The sequence below is a fragment of the Triturus cristatus genome, chromosome 5_2 (genome assembly GCF_964204655.1).
Source record: "Triturus cristatus chromosome 5_2, aTriCri1.1, whole genome shotgun sequence".
NCBI classification, from domain to species: domain Eukaryota; kingdom Metazoa; phylum Chordata; class Amphibia; order Caudata; family Salamandridae; genus Triturus; species Triturus cristatus.
Genome location: NC_140588.1, coordinates 997,942,528 through 997,960,298, shown reverse-complemented (window position 1 = coordinate 997,960,298; position 17,771 = coordinate 997,942,528). Strand labels below are relative to the sequence as shown.

The 17,771-nt window shown below is 44.9% G+C and overlaps 1 protein-coding gene across 1 annotated transcript in view; it reads left to right on the top strand.

Moving 5' to 3' along the window:
- The first annotated feature begins 4,928 nt into the window (after positions 1-4,928).
- LOC146829562 (ubiquitin carboxyl-terminal hydrolase 12-like) overlaps positions 4,929-17,771 on the top strand; it is a 243,264-nt gene continuing 230,421 nt past the window's right edge. The window contains exon 1 of the mRNA XM_085608260.1: positions 4,929-5,079. Within this exon, the coding sequence (XP_085464386.1) occupies positions 5,032-5,079 (48 nt within the window). The 5' untranslated portion in view covers positions 4,929-5,031. The remainder of the gene's footprint in view (positions 5,080-17,771) is intronic.

The following is a 17,771-nucleotide window of genomic DNA, read 5'->3' as shown; positions in this document are numbered from 1 at the left end:
TTTTCTTCATGCCGAAGACACTACAACAGGCCGGCCGGCTGGGAAAGTGTCCTTGGTACGGGGAGGTACAGGAATTTGGTGGGCGGCAGGTCTTGAGCTGGAAATTTCCATGAGGGAATGCACGTCCATATTAGTGAAAGTCTGAGTGAGATAAGACACTTGCTTCTAGACCGTAGGCGGCATCTGGCCGTTAGCAGAAAAGCTATTGCTTGTTTCAGGGAAGACTGATGGCAAACTCAAATCCAAAGAGAAGGGAGTAGTCAAGGAGGACAAGGTTCTAGTGACTCGGAGAAAGAGAAGGAAGCAGACCCACAACTGCCGAGGGGTAACTTCCAGGCTAAACCGAGGCATAGACGAGAAGGGAACCCAGATGTCCATCGAGCACAGCCTACACAGATATAAGGTGCAGTCGATCCCTTTTTCTTCTTTGAAGTATATAACTTAACCTTTCACTTTCCTTGCAGGTTCTATATGTATGGTATGTTCTATAACTATGCATGTGCCATTTGAATAAAGTATTTAGCTTGTTGTACGTTAGCATGTGTTGTGTACTTTTGTATAGGAGAACAGTCTATTCTTTAGTCGGAGTTACTTCAAAGTGAACAGAGACTAATCCTGGTCAGGTAAGGGGTAACTGGATGAGGGGAAAGACAAGCCCCTCGAACTAAGAGAACAGGTTGTGCTCAACTGGTAGTCTTTGTGTGATCGGATATGTGGTAATCCTAACTCCCCTGTCGTGTACTATAATTATAATAGGATAAGCTCGTGCTAAGGCTGCCGAATGGGTAGGAGATTCTGGGTCTAACAACGGCCGCGAGACTTTGAGTGTCGCTGCCGAATGGGTAGGAGGTTCTGGGTCTAACAAAGGCCGCGAGACTTTGAGTGTCGCTGCCGAATGGGTAGGAGATTCTGGGTCTAACAAAGGCCGCGAGACTTTGAGTGTCGCTGCCGAATGGGTAGGAGGTTCTGGGTCTAACAAAGGCCGCGAGACTTTGAGTGTCGCTGCCGAATGGGTAGGAGGTTCTGGGTCTAACAAAGGCCGCGAGACTTTGAGTGTCGCTACCGAATGGGTAGGAGGTTCTGGGTCTAACAAAGGCCGCGAGACTTTGAGTGTCGCTGCCGAATGGGTAGGAGGTTCTGGGTCTAACAAAGGCCGCGAGACTTTGAGTGTCGCTGCCGAATGGGTAGGAGGTTCTGGGTCTAACACAGGCCGCGAGACTTTGAGTGTCGCTGCCGAATGGGTAGGAGGTTCTGGGTCTAACAAGGACCGCGAGACTTTGAGTGTCGCTGCCGAATGGGTAGGAGGTTCTGGGTCTAACACAGGCCGCGAGACTTTGAGTGTCGCTGCCGAATGGGTAGGAGGTTCTGGGTCTAACAAGGGCCGCGAGACTGTGGGTGTCGCTGCCGAATGGGTAGGAGATTTTGGGTCTGAGATTGCGAGGCTGTGAGGCCTCCATATATAATTATAATAGGAATTCCCTGTCCTTAGGTGGTACGCATATATGTGGTTATTTAGGTGTAAAAAGGCCCTAGGGAGGGGGTAACGTTCTGCATTTGGGTTAGAAGGGCTCTGTAGGGCAGGTTCCACCCGATCTAAAAACCCAAGCAGAACACCTCTCTATTAGTTTGTATTTGGGCCTCCGAGTGGGACTGAAGCTTGTGCACCATGTGACTATTTCACATGCGCAGTAATAACAAGCCAGGAGCCGCGATGCAAAGCCTTGAATGCCATCCAAAAGAAAACAGCAACATACCCTGGGAACCAGCATGATGTCCTGTGAACGGAAATGACTTTACACAAAATTGCATACATTGTATTGATTAACTTGTGAATACGGGTGGGAAATAAAGCTTGGGAAAAGTAAAGTGATTACAGGTGGGAACATCGAACAATAAGCTTTAGGAAAATATTAAAACTTAGCATGGTGTGGTAACCATCCCCCCCTTGCTGTCCAATCAGAGTTAGGAGTTTCATAAAGTTGAAACATTTAGGTGTGGTGTATAACATTAGAAGAGTGTAATTGAGGTAGTTTAGTTGGATAGACGAACGGGCTCGAGATGCAGAGATGCTGAGAGGCTGAGATGCTGTCCGAGAATTGAGCAGAACCTAAAGCAGAACCGAACTTCAGAACTCAGAGCCAGAACCAAATTAGAAGAACATCGTGGAAGAATCGAGGAGGGAAATAGGTAAAGGGCTAGAGGAAGATCGCGGAGGAATCGAGGAGGAAGTGAGTATCAGAGAGGGGTGCGACGCAGGCGTCGGATCTAGAAGAGGTCACCTATCCTGTCCTGAATTCTGTCCTGAACCTTTGTCTCCTGACCTGTCCCAGGGGACCCTTCCAGCTCATAGGCCAAGGGGTTGGTTTCAACACCATTCTAGGTAACTATACTTCTGTGTAGTATGTCATTGTACTGCTCTCTCTATTTCCTCCCTTTTCAGGTACTGTCATCATTATAACTTAGTCTAAAATTTTCCTGACTAATTTGTTTTTCCTCCTTGGGAAAACGGTGTTCGAGTTGTACTTTGTATTTTTTGGTTCACATGAAAATTAACTTGATAAACATTTAAAACTCTCCTGAGTCTGTGGTCATTTAAAGAATTATCTTTTTAATGACGGTTTACCTACAATGCTAACAACTAGGCCCATTGACCAGAAGAAAATATATATGGACAGAAAGGGTTGGGAAGAATTGATAAGATAGACCCATCTTGCAGGTATTATCACAATAAAATTTACTCCAGCGGTACTTACTAGCTTATGTATGAATGTTTATGGGTCCAGGTGAGTATGTGGATTGTGAGTATCTCTAGCTGGTAACCCGCTGGAACAGTAGCAGCCGCCACACCTACTGTACCCCACTGAGTTTTCCTTGTCATACAAGCTTAAGTTAGCGTTTGCGGCTCTATTTCGCAGTTCGTAGGTAGTGTTACACTGTGACTGGCTTGACCTCCAACTATCTGTATTGCTTGCCTCAGCAGAAGACTGTGTTCAGCTATTTTTTTCACTCGTGTTCAAGGTTGGATTCCGACTGCATGCCAATTCTTCTCCGTGGCCCTGCTCCCACGTTAGGAGGAGCTGAGCCCTAGCAAGGCAACCTTTAGATAGTGATAGTGTGTACCCATTTCGCAGGTGGTAGCCCATCCTTCTGTGCCTTCTTTGTTGATGTACGGCTCAAGCCGGTAACTTTCCACTGTGGGCGTGGTTGGGGGTTGTTGGAAGAATGATTATGCGTTACCAAGTGTTGGGAAGCCAGTCCCATCGACAGCCATCCCTGGATGCTGGCCAGATTGGGCTCCGCTGCAGTGTATTTTACTAATAAATGATTGTTTGTATTCTCTACTGTCTGACCAACTCTTCACTTGTTTGGAAGGCTATGAGGTGGTCGTAAGTGACCGGGTGACCCTAATCGGGTAATTTCCTTCAGTATAGAAAGACAAATTAGGAGAGAAGATGTGGCTCTACCGTATTACTCCACATACTACCACTGAGGTCAGTCCCTTCAAATTACTAAAAGGGAGGGAACAAGCATCTAAATTATGCCCATGGTGGTTTAAAAAGACGCAGTGTGAAAGATTGTGAAGAGGTTAGAAAAGAGGTAGCTGTGAGATTAGAAGAGAAACAAGGAAAAGTTAAATGTCCATATGATGCCAGAATGGGAGTTAAACAGACTCATTTTGTTGTGGGGGATTGGGTCAGGATAGCTAAAGGAGTGTCCAAGTATGGTAAACCTGTAAGGGTGGTCAAGATCATTCTTAAGTGCTGTAAGGCAGGATAGTAAGGTATGGAATGTCAGGAGGGTGACCAAGAGTGAGGGTGGTAGTACTACACAATCTCACTGTGATCAACACAAAGAAGAACAAACGTCAGTAGCATCCAGGGTTATAAATTAAGCGTACTCAAGATGGGTTCCTCGCAAGTTCAAGGAGTATGTATGACTGTGTTCCCACTCTACCTACCTACAGAGTTTTCTTTTATTGCTTTGTATTATTATTAGGAAGGGAGATGTGTTACGTTCTGTATAATTTTGTATTCATTATTTTCCCTTACCCTTTAAATTACTTGTGTACATTTAATACTGGCACATGCCAACTGATGATGGAGTTCTGTCCTGTTTAAGAACTCTGTCACATTAGAGGAGCTGCCTCGTGCTGAAAGGTACTGTGCAGGTGTGAATAAACCTTTTTCTTCTAGTTAACCTTGGATTTTGTTATCATTTTGAATTTAACATACTTTAAGTTTTGTGTGTCATCACATACGACAGCACCCTCAAATACTTGAGTTAGGTATGTACACTGTACAAATAAATATTGCTTGTAAATGATGTAGTAAACTATAATGCTCTTCTCTCGATATTAAGAATTCTAGGCCACATGGTTACATAAGAGAACCAACTTTTTTTCTTTGTTCACTAATAACATCTTTATCAGGGTGGAGCAGGAATATTTCTCAGTGCATGTTTTGACAAAAATCACACTTTTAATAAGTACTTCTCAATGCAGAGATGTAATATGTAGTACTAAAGTGAAGCGCTAAAGTAAAATACTTTGGATTTTGAAGACACTGCCATATATTTTACCATGCCCTTTATTGCACGATTTAAATGCTGACTATTGCCAAGGCTCTGCTCGTGCCCAGGCTCTTTACAGCTAGACTCTAGAGCTGTGACCCTTCGCTCAGCTCTCCCTGTTAATGTGTTGGCTCCCCCGCCTCTAAGTTTATAAACATATCGGATTTCCTTCTACAACGTCATACCAGACTGCCAGAAACAGAATTTCTGAGTTTCAAACCGCAGATACACCCGCTTCCCGTTCTGATTTTCTCCTCGTGATCCCAGTCTGCCTGTAACTATTGCCGGAGGCCGGAACCTATCCGCTCACTACGCGGACTCCTTTATCCGACGGACTCGTTGGGAAAAACAGTTGTGCAGCCGGACCCTTTTCCGTGGCGCTCCTGCTGCTGGACTGGCTGGCGTCAGCGCTCATTCATTGGCTCCGACTTCTCCTTCCAAGATGGCGGCGGCGGGGGAGCGATGGAAACACTGATGACAGTCCGTAAGCTGGCCTCCCTCTGTACCATGGTGAGTGCAGGCACTGGGGGAGGAAGCAAGAGGGGCTGGGAGTGTGGGGCACGCGTGGAGATCAGCCCTAAGCTCCTCGCCGCAGCCGAGAGAGCGAGCCAGCGAGCACTGCCAGCATCTGCCCTGGATGGTGGAAGAGGGTGTGGTATATTTATTAGGACAGCTCCCTTCAGAAAAAGGCGCTGGGAATCCGTTCTCCCCTTGGAAGTGAGCTCTCTTTCTTGCCATACAGGCAGAGAGGTTGAGGTATTACCTTTTTACCAGCCGAGGCAGAGAGTCTCTCGCTCATTAATGATGCATTGATTATTCGCCCCTCCTCTGAAAGTACCGTGATGGCTCCCTTAAACTGACAAGGCATCCAAAGTGAAGTCATCTCTGGGGTGCAGTCCAGAAAGAGGTTTTTTGTGTGAGAGTTCTCCTAACATTAATGGAAGGTGCTGGAGCGCGTCCTCTCCCAGGAATAATGTTGGACTATCTATCTCCTGTCACAGAAAATTATGGCTGCGTTTCTCTACTGTCTGAAAGAAAGTGACGTTGAAGGGCGTACTAACCCACCCCCAGAATCTAAAAGTCATTTATGATTCCTACAGCGGCGTAAGAAGTACACTCTGGAGTACAAAATGTCATTATGATGTTTAGGAGTTATTACGATCTAACTCTATAAAATATTTAGATATCTCCTCCGCTCAATTGAAAGACTATGGATTATCCACCCCTGCTCCCCCTCCCCCGATGAATAAATTAGCTTCTTTACCGGAGTGGACATCGGCATTTCTCACTCCAATAGGAATCAACACTTTCACGCCAACAAGTCATCAGCGATTATGCCATCTCTCTGCCTCGTGACATATAGAGCCTGTGACTCATCTCAAAATTATATGAAACACAGTATGTTTGATGTCAACAGACAGATTGTCTCCAGTCTACAAATAGCCTAAATCCCTAAACGCATCACCGTTCCCAAAGTGCTAAGCGGCCCATTGGATTCGTTGTAAGCATTTTACAAATACATTGATAATATCTCTTCGGGGATGAAGTAATGTTGTCCGTATTCTATCTCCACTTAACCGGGGAAAAAATCATGCCAAAGCTTCCCTGCCTTTCCGTAGCCCAGGCAGCCTTGCACCTAAGTGAAATGTCAGTGGTCGTCTTCCTCTACACCCCTTCCAGTTACTTTCTGCGTTTTTCACCATCTCTAAATTTACATGTATAATTTAATTATTTATGTAGTCGTATTTCAAGCAGAAACGCTGCACATAGTAATTGTGGTGGTTAGCCTAGTTTTTTGACATATCCATAAACATATGGGATACTCCCACCATTTGTAATAATATCCGTGGTGTATACAGTATAGATTTATCTACATTGTTTTGCTAGAGCGCCACTTAATCAGTTGGTATTCGGACGCTTTACATGTCACATTAAGCTGCTTAAAAATGATAAGCTTATAACAATTTCATTCGAAGATCTTCCATGTAGAGAGAATAACCAGTCATTAAAGTATAGATTTTAAATAATGATATTGTGAACACTCTAGGGAGGGTGTTATGCAGATGTCTGATAGTGGGCGTTTCAGTGCATCGGTGAAAAAAACGGTAATTTGGGAGTCAGCAAAAGGAGGCTTCTATGTAACTGGAAGACTATGCTTGGTGAATCTTAGTTTCTGAGATGGTATATAGCGATACATTGCCAGAGAGGTAGTTACGAGCCCTTTTATTGATTTGTGTATTGGTATCAGTAGTATGTATATGGTCCTGTTCTTGGCCGGCCTGGTGGTGGTATGATAAGGTGGAGTTATGCCTAGGTTTTACAAGAAGTGAATAGTGATGAATATGGAAAGCATGGGGCCTCGATTTGAGAAGAAGTCAACATGAATGAGGGTCGGGTAGAATTGAGACAGTCAGAGATGTATGGTGAGGTGGAAGAGTGGCAAAGTAGAAAACATAGAGTATTGTTGGCACAGAGGTGGCATGAGACCAATGGTCAGGTCAAAAGAAAATACCATTTTGTATCAGTGGCTACATATACAGCATGGCAGACAATCACGTGTTCTGCATTGCTTATTTATGGAGCAACTGAACGTTTAGTTTGAAAGATGTGCACTGATTGAGTAAAGGGTAGATAGAAAACATCATCACTTTAATTTATCACTAGTGGTGGTTGGAATGAGAGTGAAAGGTGATGACTGAGATCACCTAAAATGAACACATTGTGGTCTGTGGTTGGACATCTCATCTCCCAGCCTTCACCTCCCCTCACCATTCATCCTGTCTGTTATCAATCTTCAAATGAGTATGAAGGCTGCCGAGGAATGAGGCAGGACGGCTGAGGGATAAGAAATGACAAAAGATGGATGAAAAATGACGATTGAAGGGTAGGGAATGAGAGTTGAGGTATGAGGCGTGAGGATGAATTCTGTACTCTGCACTTCGCTGCAGGACTCAATCTGTGTGAGGCAGTTTTATTAGTTCGCAGCCCCTGCTGTAGAATACCAAGTTGTGTGAACTTTCTACAGCAGGTCTCTTTGACGCTGCTTTAAACTCTGAAAGTGTGAACTTCAGTCAGCAGTGTTTTTCATGGGCACAGGACCTCAGCAGAACAAACTCCCCCGTCAGTGTGTAATGGTGGTCTCAATAAGTTTTATCTCCTCTTACCTCACCCCATTACATCTATCTCTCTCTCTCAGCAGTGTTTTTCAGTCAATTGTCAAAATGTTTATTTTTTTGCAAAATATAACCTTTTACAATTTTTTTAACTGCATCTGTACTGTGCAACATTCAACAATAAGATGTCATAACGCCCACTAAAATATAAACACAAAGAGATGATGGACAGAGAACGGAAGCTTTTCAGACACTCGGCCCCAGTCACAGATCAGGGTTGAATCCATCATCGTTCTTTAGCTCACTTTGCAACCCCAGGTCAAACCCAGCCATATGCAAATCAGTCTTGACCCTGTCCCTCATGGGAACAGTCCAGCCTGATCTGCCAAGCCAGGTCTTCCTGGACTGGAAACAAGCATCCTGGGACCGGTTTCGGGGTAACACCCCATCATCGGGATTGGACACTAATCGGCGTCAAGTCCGGGTAAGCCATTGAACAGGTGCTGCTTGGCATCGAGTCTGGAGAAGCTGTTGATCGGGTGCTGCTCATTCTCCAATCCACTGAAACTGTCAATGAAGGTTGTCTCTGTTGATGCTTGGTGTTGATGCTTGGTGTTGTTTCCTGTGAAACCTTTAGTTAGGCAGGGAGGAGTACACTCTGACCGCAGCCATGGGCCCAGAAGCTTGGACACATTACTTGAGGGTCAGGACTTACTCCCACAGAAGTCAGCAGATGGGGTCAGGTCCAGCTAGGCTCATCAGCTGGTAAGCAGGAAAATGCCTCTGGAAGCTTTTTGTCTTTCTTCAGGTTCCTTAGACAGCAGGGCAGTTTTTCCACTGAATCTACACAGGTCACGGAAACTACAGAGAAAGGTACTGGGGATGCCACATTCTTGACCAGTGCGAGCCTGTTGACCGTTTTTACCTTCCTTCAAGTGCTGTCCATTTTAAGTCTACACATTTTCTTTGGGATAAATATTTGGCTCGCGTGAAATTCTCTTATAGTGGTATATATTTAATACAGTCCTGACGTTTGCATTAACCAAAATGTGCACATTTATTGTCATTTTGCACATTGTGAAATTTCTCATGATTTTTTTACCCTTGGAGACTGGTTTGAGTAGAAAATGTCTTGCTAAGATACATTGGCCCTGATATCGCACATGATAAATAATGATATCATGGATTACATTATTTATTGGGTGTGGTAAATAACACCTATTAAGAGTTTTTTGGGAATACCAAGCGGATTTTAGTGCTTAACTCGCCAAAATCTACACTAGAAGTTAAATACCGTTTGATTTTCCCCCCGTTAAATTTCGGCAGGTTAAAAAAATATCTTTTCATTAAAGAATCAGACAAAGAAAACTGCGATGATAGCAAGCATTCCAGCTCAATATGTAAAGACAGCTGCATCCACTGATGGAGTCCCATCAGAATAGCAACATTTCGACATTGGACTATAGTATCAACATCACACAGATCAGCAGTACGATCTATACCATCAGCATTACCAAACTTCATAATTAGTGTCCATCAGGGTTCACATAGCTCCCCCCTATAAGTATTCAATTTTCCCCATGGTTTAGTCCTTTTATTTGGACAACCTCTCCCCACATAGACAACCCTTTCAGCCAGCATTCACCAGTCTATGTCTCACTTCCAGCCCCCCAAACGTAGGCTTAATTCGGATATCCACATGTGGGCTATGGTTCACTTAGCCACCATCAGTCTCAATGTGAGCCGGGGCCGGTCCATATAATTTGAGGTCTGTTTCAGCCCAAACATTTAGGAGACATCATTTGGCCGACAGTACCAGCTCACTCTTTACAACATTATTAAGTCAAGCAAGCACCCTCTCCAAGTAATATTGGAGCTCTGGGCAACTTCACAGCATATGGAAAAACGTGCCTTCCTGACCCCACGTCCTCGGACACAAAGCATCATCTATTTTTCCCATTTTAACCAGGGTAGTACATGCATAATAGCTGCAGTGAAGAATCTTTAGTTGTACCAAGCAAAATCTTGAGAGTATGGTCACCTCCCTTGGGGAAGCTAGGGCATCAGGCCACTCTCCCCCCCCCCCCTCCAAGTCCCCTATGTCTTGCTTCCAGCTCGTCATCAGTTTAGCCAGAGGATCAGGAGAGTTATTAATTTATGATGGGTTAGTGACATTGTCTGTCTCGGCATGTATGCATCTAGTAACCAATCCTCAAGTAGGGAGGACCCAGGGAGGTCTACACCTCTAGGGATTGCATTCCACAGGGCATGTCAGATTTGTAAATGTAAACAGGTTTGACCTGCTAAAATTTAACTAGGGTTGAGGTATTTAATGCATTGATAATTATCCACCAACTCCTAATTCCAACCCGTGCTTTAACCGAGGTTTATGCATTGGTCGGAATATGATGACTTACTCGTAATTACCGCGTGTGTCTCAGAGGATGAGATATTTTCTCTTTGAACCAGTCACCTGCCTATACCTGGCATGACTTTTTTTGTGCGAGGTATACTTTGCGGAGAAACTTTAGTCAATATACCTGGGAATTTATATTTTAAACAATACACCTATTTGTGTAAAAATTACACCTATTTTGTGGGAAAACACGCTTATTTCTAATTATTATGGGCATGGAGCGAACCTGGCATTTTAGTATGTTGATCTATATAAACTTGAGGCGCTATTGTTTTCCCACTGAGCTTTAATTCTGAACACATAATTGGCTCGGCCCAGAGAGTCACCACACCATAGTTTTTCAAGTTGGTTGCATTTCGCAAGCATGTGAGGGTGCCAGTTTTCTGTGGATGCAAGTATTCCCTGTTTGTAGCGTAGCATATACAGGTAAAACAAATAAACGTGATGTGAGGTGCAAAAATGTAAAAAAAAATATATATATTTTCATATTGGGAGACTGTTGTAGCTTGTCTTAGTTACTATGTATCGTCCATAGAGTTCCAAGTCCCTGCTGCTCAGCCAGTGAGTGAGTTCATTGGATGGTTGGAATGTTAAGAGCGTTTCTGCTTGGATGAGTGGACAGTTGGATTGAGAAGGGCTGACCAGCAGGATGCTGCTCCAGGTGATTTACCTGTAACTTGAGCTAAACGTAATAAACCTACATCTTTTGTTACCTACAAGACAACATTTATGATTGCAAAACTGGCGACTTTTAAGGAAAGTAACCATGCGTATGGATATTTTAAAGGAAACTTGAGAAGGGAATTCTGAAGAGACTGAGAGCACTACAAAAAAAACTTAGACTGAATATTATGAAGTCTGAAAGAACTGCAGCCCCACCCGCGTCCCCTTCACGGGACAGCCCACTGTCAGGGTGTGTATTCTGTTATTTACAAAGTCTGGAAATAAGTGCAATCAACTGGCAGAGGAATTGGCCGCGTGTTGGGTGAAGGGACCAACATCGTTGTTTTAGGGAACTGGCAGTGTTAAATTTGGATTGATTTGAACTTGCCCATTGGGAACTAAACTGTCAGTCCTGACTATCGGTGAATGCAGCTGGCGACAGAGAGACGATGCGGCGCATCTGAGATGGACAGCGCGAAATTACTGCAAAGCTGATCTGATTCTGTGTACTGTTTAGTGTTTCTGTTGTCCTTCTGTGGAGGGACTGGGGGCTTAGATTTTGAATGGTGGAGGTGGACTCATCTTCAAAGCCAGAGTCAAAATTGCTTGTTGGGGCTCTCTTCACTGTTAATTGCTTAATTTTGACACTCATTAGCCTGGTACATCTAGCAGAATGTGCTCCTACGTGCTCCAGTTTCTGGGACAATCTGCCATGGTTTCTCCTAAAACACACTGGACCCAGTTAAATAGAGTTTAGACATATTTTACGTGATATATGTGATAACCTCCTCCTCCCAATGGATGTTTTAGAAAATTGGTGGGCGGTGGTGCAGTTTAAGCACATTTTTGTGGTTTTATTCAGTTCCTCCCATGTTCACTAGCATACAATACCTTAACCTTGCTCGATAGGATATTAGTACTTAAGGTAACTCTCATGCTGTCTTGAGGAATCTGCCTCATGTCCAGGCTGTGTAACCAAAAAAATGCTGAATCTGTACTCCATGGACTATATGTTTGCTCTAAGTTACAGCTCTCATCAAAGTCTTCATTTCGATAATTTTGATCTGCTTGGGTGCTTCAGAAGCCTGAATTGCAATCCGGGTTTGGAAGGGTGTATTTGTCGAACAGTGTGAAGCGAAGAAACCAAGCACATGGTGGCCTCAAAGCAGATTACAGATATCCAAAATTCTAAAACACCTATAAACAACGTCTTGCAAAATGAAATGGTAAATGTGTTAAACTGGCTTCTAAAAGGAGTGGTGTAGCTGAAAAATAAACATAATTGCAAAATAGTGCAGGTATGCCAGGGTCTACTCTGTTGAAGCATGCAGAGAAGTGAGCACATTATATAGGCCTGGCAACCCTAATCCCAACCTCTATTGTTTTTCAGGTACATAAATATGTCTCTTCTCATCAGGAATCAGAGGTCCGGTGTACTATTCCTATTTGCAAACAAAGGTTTGCCAATGGGAATCCAAGTTGATACAACTTGTGCATTAATAAGTTGTATTGCAAATTGTCCATTCACAGTGAGTCACAAGAATAGTTATAATTGCACAGGTTGACCCTCTCTGAATGAGTACAAATACAAGGTTTATATGATTATCAGACTGAAATTACAAAACCACTATACCCTGCCAGACACCACTATTTACTGCCTCATGGAGACTGTCTAACTAAAAATTCTAAAGAAAAGAAGGATCCTTATCTCTACTTCTACCCACATATAAAATTGTTGATACTTCAATAAGGATGGAATCGTTGCTTCATATATCATATTCAAGTGTTCTGTTTGCCTCCTACAATCCAAGGAAAAAGAGGAAGACAACTCTTGGAACACCAACGAGGCTGAAATCTTCTGTTTGCCGTCAAATAATGACCAAAACGTATGGTATTAACAAGCGAACTCAAATATTTATACTGGGAGATTATTGGATGATCAGACAACATCTAGGTAAATTTCAAGATGGCAACACCACTAGAGATTACCATTATTTTTTTTCTTTACAGTCAGTTTTAGTTTGTTCATCATGTCACACTGCTGACATGCCTTTTAATTTCAGTTGCAGAGCAACAGGTGTTAGTTACAATAAAAATCGCAATACCAGTGTACAGTAATACAGAAATGTTGTTTTCCTCCTAACCTGCATGTGTCTATGTTGCAGTATAATTAGAGAACCTAAGCTGCTCTATCAGCCAAGTTTACTGAACTGCCACTGCTTGCCAGCCTTTAAACAGCTCCGTGAACAGAGGCTTAAAAAAGACACACACCTACCCTATTCTAGGTTGCCAAGATTAGTGCCTCACTAGGAGCTGTTTACACCTGTCCGTGTTTAAAGTGATGTTCCCACACAACTCAATGGTTATCCTCCTGCTGAATATTCAGCAGGTAAGACTTTTCCTGAATTCAGTCATTAACCATTTGGCAGAGATCAGATCTACTCATTGTTCCAATTTAGGGGACATGACCTTTAATGCCAGAATGAATAGACTTCTTGAATTAATCTCCAACTCCCTTATAGACTTTCAGCACCTTCTTATTAAAGAACCACAAACGTAAGAAAAATAAAACATCTTTAAAAAAACCCAGGCAATAACCAAATTCTCTTTGCACTGAAATTCCAAGATATGTTCTCTACTTTAAAAAAATACAGATTTTTATCTCAGTCTGTCTCTTAGCCTCTCTCTTGGTGTTTCGATGTGTTTCTTGAGCTCTCTCTTTCTGGATTGTGTTCTGTTTTATTCTCTTTTATTCTAGCTGGGTCTCTTATCCATGCCACAGTGACCTGTGCACAACAACAGGATAAACAGCAATGTATTCATTTGTACAAGAAATTGAAAAGGAAAATGTAATCCCAACCAGGCAGCTCCTCATTTCCTCTTATCACTTCCTCATTCCCTCTTTCCTTATTCCCCTTTGTCTGACCCACACAACCGATCAGCACTTTAATCTACCACAGTCAATGGTTCCTTCTCCAAGTCCCCTTACGGCCCCTAGTTGTACGTCCACTTAGGAATTCCTTTGCCTCATCCGTATCCCTTCAATCAATCAGGGAATTGTAAGCGCGCTACTCACCTGTGAGGGTCTCAAGGCGCTGAGGGGAGGAGGGGGTATGCAGTTCCGTTCAGTCGAAGAGCCAGAACTTGAGTCTTCCTGAAGGTGTTCAGGCAGGGGTCGCATCTGATGTCTGACGGTAGCTCGTTCCAGGTCTTGGCTGCAATGTGCGACAATGATCTTCCACCTGCTCTGGCTCTGTGGATGCATGGGACTTCAGCAAGTGCGAGGTTGGCAGATCGGAGATTTCTTTTGGGTACGTGGAAGCTTATTCTGTCGTTGAGGTATTTGGCTCCGTTGTTGTGAAGGCATTTGTAGGCGTGAGTGAGGATTCTGAAAGTGACTCTCTTCTCCACGGGGAGCCAGTGGAGTCTCCGCAGGTGTTGGCTGATGTGTTCGTGTCGGGGGATGCCGAGGACGAGTCTGGCCGCGGTGTTCTGTATAGTCTGTAGTTTGCGGAGTTGGGACTTGTTGATGCTGGCGTAGAGAGCGTTTCCTTAGTCCAGTGTGCTGGTGATAAGTGAGTGGGTGACTGTCTTCCTTGACTCTGAGGGGGATCCATTTGAAGGTCTTTTGAATGATGCAGAGGGTATTGAAGCAGCTGGAAGTGACTGCTTTTATATGCTTGTAATTCCAATCTTTTTCGAATGGGAGGCACGTGTGTTTTGAATATGACGCCCCACAAAGTCAGATATGTGGCCACCCTAACCGAGGGAGGTGTAGGTTATCATATGGTCTTCATGCCAGCTGCTAGCAGCCAGTTCAGAGTTGCATGGCTCTCTGGTGGGAGGCTAGGAGCAAAGGTGCTGTCTGCCAGCCTTTATTGCTGAGCTGCATAGGTGCCCAGCTGGGCCCACCCCATAGCAGCCAGTTCAGAGCTGCATGGCTCTCTGGTGGGAGGCTAGTAGCGACGGTGCTGTCTGCCAGCCTTTAGCGCCCAGCTGCATAGGTGCCCAGCTAGGCCCACCCCATACCAGCCAATTCAGAGCTGCATGGCTCTCCGGGGGGAGGGTAGGAGCGATGGTGCTGTCTGCCAGCCTTTAGTGCTGAGCTGCATAGGTGCCCAGCTGGGTCCACTCAGGAGCAGCCAGTTCAGAGCAGCATGGCTCTCTGGGGGAGGGGAGGAGCGATGGTGCTGTTTGCCAGCCTTTAGTGCTGAGCTGCATAGGTGCCCAGCTGGGTCCACTCAGGAACAGCCAGTTCAGAGCTGCATGGCTCTCTGGGGGAGGGGAGGAGCGATGGTGCTGTCTGCCAGCCTTTAGTGCTGAGCTGCATAGGTGCCCAGCTGGGTCCACTCAGGAGCAGCCAGTTCAGAGTTGCATGGCTCTCTGGTGGGAGGCTAGGAGCGATGGTGCTGTCTGCCAGCCTTTAGTGATGAGCTGCATAGGTGCCCAGCTGGGTCCACTCAGGAGCAGCCAGTTCAGAGCTGCATGGTTCTCCGGGGGGGGAGGGTAGGAGCGATGGTGCTGTCTGCCAGCCTTTAGTGCTGAGCTGCATAGGTGCCCAGCTGGGTCCACTCAGGAGCAGCCAGTTCAGAGCAGCATGGCTCTCTGGGGGAGGGGAGGAGTGATGGTGCTGTCTGCCAGCCTTTATTGCTGAGCTGCATAGGTGCCCAGCTGGGTCCACTCGGGAGCAGCCAGTTCAGACCTGCATGGCTCTCTGGGGGAGGGGAGGAGCGATGGTGCTGTCTGCCAGCCTTTAGTGCTGAGCTGCATAGGTGCCCAGCTGGGTCCACTCAGGAGTAGCCAGTTCAGAGTTGCATGGCTCTCCGGGGGGAGGGTAGGAGCGATGGTGCTGTCTGCCAGCCTTTAGTGCTGAGCTGCATAGGTGCCCAGCTGGGTCCACTCAGGAGCAGCCAGTTCAGAGCTGCATGGCTCTCTGGGGGAGGGGAGGAGCGATGGTGCTGTCTGCCAGCCTTTAGTGCTGAGCTGCATAGGTGCCCAGCTGGGATACCCACTGAAGCAGCCAGTACAGAGCAGCAGAGCTCTCTGGCTTGATGCCCAGTGGCCCTGGTGCCAAATGCATACAAACTAAAAAAGGGTTAAGGTGGCCAAGGGCCCACATTTTAATGTGATGGCTCTAACGTTCTCTATCACCAGATTTTCTAATGCAGTGCACACCCGCAAACTATGCTGTGGTTTTTCTGTGGTGGTGTGCTGTGCTTTTTCTGTGGTGGCGACTTGGAATGTGTCTGTCGTGTCTTTGTACAGGGACATAGCACAGTGGCTACAGCTGTTGTTTGTAGGGAAGCTTGCTTTTCAGTACTTAGGGCACTTTTTAATTGTATGTGTTAACATAGACATGAGAGTTTGTCGCATGCGCGTTCGCCTGCCAGTATGCCTCTTGGAGCTATTGCCAGGTTGTTGCTGTGAAGTATTCCGTAACTGAATGGTATTCATGTCATTTACCCAGGAAGGATGAAAGGCTTTGTGGGCCCTACCAGAGCCTAAACCTGTAATTATGCTGTCAACCATAGATTCCAGGAGAGCCTGCGTTAACCCTCCGAGCCAGCAGTCTGTGGTCTCCATGTGTTAAAGCATTCAGTTTCATTGCCGTTTGTGTAAATAACTAGTGTTTTCTTCAGGACTTCTGCTACAGATGTCCTTCACCATTACTGTATACAGCAAGCGTTCGTACTAAACTCAGTGGTACCTTTTTATCAATCTCAGAAGGGCCTATGGTTCGATGCCGTTCCGTCCAGAGTCCAGACCCAGGTCCTGCAGGTGACGCACATCACTGCCGAAGCACTCACTATCCTGATGCATGCAAACACGCGCAGATGTCACCTGCGTGACAGAACCTGGCGCCAGAACGGAACATTTCATGTTTCGAGATTTGTTTCCACTCTTGCCTCTTTTTATATTTTTCCATGTGAAATCTTTTCCAAACAATCCCCAATCGGCTGCTGTGGCGGGCAGAGAGTTTATCTCTTTTAACTTGTTTTTAAAATATAGTTTTGTATCCTGTTTTTCGTTATTCTTTTGAGTTGATTCGTTTCTACAGTTAAAACATGTTAGTTACAACATTTTCATTCCACCACTTTACAACCGCCTGTATTGTTTTTACATACATCCTCTTTCCAATATGAATGTTTAAACCTACTTTTTCCAGAACTTCTTTACTATCTTTGATCAAAAACCAGGCTGAACTTGCCCTAGTCTTGACCTTCACATTTGTGGTTCCATTTCACTGAGAATATTTCTAAGTCTGACGTTCCTCGCTCTCTTAGTACTTCTGTGTGCAAAAATACCCACATCCTTTTATAGAAACTGCCAAGGATCATGCGCCAAAGGTGCCTCTGGTTTGAGAGGAACTGAAGTGATTAATGTGTGAACTGCGTCATACCCACTTCTTGGAAATGTAGTTCCTAGCTGTCAACAGGGCAGAATCTCTTGCCAATGGCCTGGTTTGCAGACTTCTCAAGACTAATGTTGCCTGTGTCCTTTTATTACTTCAGTTCTTATCAGTAGAGTGTGAGATAAGAAATGTGGAGAGTAATAAACTGTAATACTGTCTTAAAATGTGTAGTTGTCGAGTTTCCAGTATCACACCTTTCTGCTTTCACATAATTTGAAGTGGCCTTTTCACCAGCCAAATCTGACCTTGTTTACCCTAGTACTTTCAGAGTTACTGGCTGATCAACTGACGTCTATGCATCAACTCTTGGATGGTTCCTGTAGACCATGGGTACTCCCAAACATTTGCCCAGGGGCCACAAACTAGTTTGTGGTGTGATTGGAGGTCGCACTGATGCCAGCAGGGTGGCGGGAGGGGTTCTGGGTGGGTCAGGGATTGTTTAAGGTGGTTCAAAAACATGTTAAATAAACGGGCAAGCATTTATTTGCAGGTTAATAAATGCTTGCTCATTTATTTAACATTTTTTTCTGAATATTTGCACTCAGCAAGTAAACAACAGCTGGAGCTGCTGTTCACTGAGGGGGCCGCATTTTAAGGT